At 38.7% G+C, this 2,500-nt stretch overlaps 1 protein-coding gene across 1 annotated transcript in view; it reads right to left on the reverse strand.

The window, feature by feature from the left end:
* LOC137996739 (uncharacterized) overlaps positions 1 to 2,450 on the reverse strand; it is a 3,781-nt gene extending 1,331 nt beyond the window's left edge. The window contains exon 1 of the mRNA XM_068842296.1: positions 1 to 2,450. This exon is cut by the window's left edge and continues 1,331 nt beyond it. Coding sequence (XP_068698397.1) covers positions 1,197 to 2,363 — 1,167 coding nt within the window. The 5' untranslated portion in view covers positions 2,364 to 2,450 and the 3' untranslated portion in view covers positions 1 to 1,196.
* Between the last annotated feature and the right edge of the window lie 50 nt (positions 2,451 to 2,500).

The raw sequence follows: 2,500 nt of genomic DNA on the forward strand, positions 1-2,500 counted from the left end.
CCTACATTCTTCCATATTACTGTTTTGATCTAAAATGTTTAAAGGTGTTTTATGCCACTCATAAAAGGATCACAGATCCATCAATCCAGATCCATAAAAGCTCCATAAAGCATCAAGCATGTTTGGCCACCAAACTTCATGTCTTGACATGCTTCATTGCATTTAACATGTTCCATTTGGTCAGGCCTTGGTGTCAAATATTTCTTTTTCTACTGGCTTTCAAGCAGTAACTCAGTTCAAATGCTCTTTGTAGTGTTCAACTATAATATTAATTATACTTGAACATTATTGTATTGAAAAAGATTTTGCCACAGAGCAAACAATAATATTAAAATTATTGCTACTTTTTTACCTATTCACAAAATTGAGTTGTCAAATTTCCAAATGAACAGAAAGTCTTGATATTCAGTGGTAATTATCTCATAATATGGTCAGTTGAATGATACTTAATATAATTCCAGCAGCAAGGCTGCAAATTACCACACTTATGACCAAATAATGTTATTGCAAAAAACCATACTTTTGGACTTTTAAGACCTGCGTCACAGGAATTTTCACGTTTTTGAAAAAAATACCACAGAGAACTATTCTAGATGACCTCTACTATAGATACTAAAAAGAGAATGATAGAAAAAGTGACCTTAATGATACACATAAGTTTTGGCCACAGGAGGAACTGCAGAATACCCACCCACTAATAATGTGTTCTTGTAGTGGCATTCTTTGATTCTTATTTGCACATGAATGGCATTTAACAATTATCCTGGCAAATCATGCGGAATATCGCCTGATACGTAGTTCGCTAAAATCAGGCAATATTCCCCAAGATTGAGCAGGATAATTAATTTATTATTCAACACATTGATGACAAAGCACAATTCTCAATGTTTATTGGAAAAAAAGCTGGAAAAACTACCATTTTGCTCTGTGACACAAAATTACGTATATGGCAGGATATCTGTTGTGTACGCATGACGAATATTGAGTGTGCTGTGACCATATTTGGACATTGTCACAATGTGTTGAATAAAAAACAAAAATAGATGCTATTCATGTGCAAATAAGTGGCTAGGCATTGTGCAGTTCAGTTAAGTTTTTTTTTTCTGAGTAAAACAAAACCTTTCATAATCCTGATAGATTCAAAAAAGTATATTAACTCCCTTTTACCCCTAATTAACAATTAGATGTGTAGGAGTTCACCATTCATACACCCATGTGTATGTGGTTACTGTTGCGGGCGCCATTGGCATATTGCCTACAGGACCTTCCTTTGCAATCTTTTCCTTCAGTGTGATTATCTCCTCAGAGGACAACTCTTCTTTCCCAGTAAAATGCAGTTTGCTGTCAAGATTATCTTTGTGCAGAGCTGCTCCTTTACTGTAGAGCTTATCTTTGAATGCAGCATATTTTGTGAAAAACTCCCTATCTCTTGGAGGTGTAGGATCTGGCCAAGTGTTGGGACAACCATATATGTCTTTGTCAATGATCGTGTCACTGCATCTCCACCAAAGCTCAAAGGATTTTGTAAACAGCAATGGGTCGTTCTCGAAAAACTTGTAAGCACTAACACGTCCGTGCCTGTCAAGGAAAGTCAAGCCGGCATTTGGAAGATGATACAATCCCTCGTTGAAGTAAAATGCAGACAGGAAGAAATCCTCCGTACCAGAGGAAAGCCAAGTTGTTTTGTTGCTGCCGTCGATATATGCTCGCATGCAGCCCTCAAGAAATACAAGATTCGAGCTTTCTGCAACCATTGTCACCATAAATAATGCTCCCGCTGAGCTCTTGATGTCCGCCAATGGAAGGAACTCCAATGGTCTCAAGTAGAAGTTCTCGTTTTTATAGAGCCTTAATCTTGTGTTTGAGGGTAAAATAAGATCGCCTAAGACTACAGGATAATTCTCCACTCCTCGGACGATGTACCAAAAGAAACCAGAGCTCTGTGTGGTAGCAGTAACTCGGAATGATCTGCTAAACGGGATGCGAACTGTGTTGTATATTCCGCCATTTTCAGCGTCGTCATCAATTCGTCTAGTTCCCCACGGTATGTTCTTTATGTCTTGTTTCTCAGTAAATCCTATTCCATGAGCGAGGAACAGGTCGAAGTCAAGACTTGCCTCCAATTCACCGTCAATGTAGATTCTTATTCTGCTGTTTTGATTCATCGTAAACCCTGTGAACCACTGCTCCGTTATGACACCAGGTTCGCCAGTGTCGTGTTCGTAAAGAGTTTTCTCTACGTTGGGGTTTATCCAACCAGCCTTTATGGCATAGGAGAACGACTTCATGTTTGAATTAACAGAAACCTGTGCTAATGTCACTTGAAAAAGACACAGAAGAAGGAAAATTCGTGTCACCATCATTCTGACAGTTATTCAAATTCAGCATGAAAGGCAGACTGAAACATACAGCTGCTTGCGATCGGCTTGTGCGGCGTCATGAGATGATCACATGAGCTGCTGAGTATGATACACTTGGTATTTCCGTGACGTAAGGTATG

This window comes from Montipora foliosa, chromosome 3 (genome assembly GCF_036669935.1).
Source record: "Montipora foliosa isolate CH-2021 chromosome 3, ASM3666993v2, whole genome shotgun sequence".
NCBI classification, from domain to species: Eukaryota; Metazoa; Cnidaria; class Anthozoa; order Scleractinia; family Acroporidae; genus Montipora; species Montipora foliosa.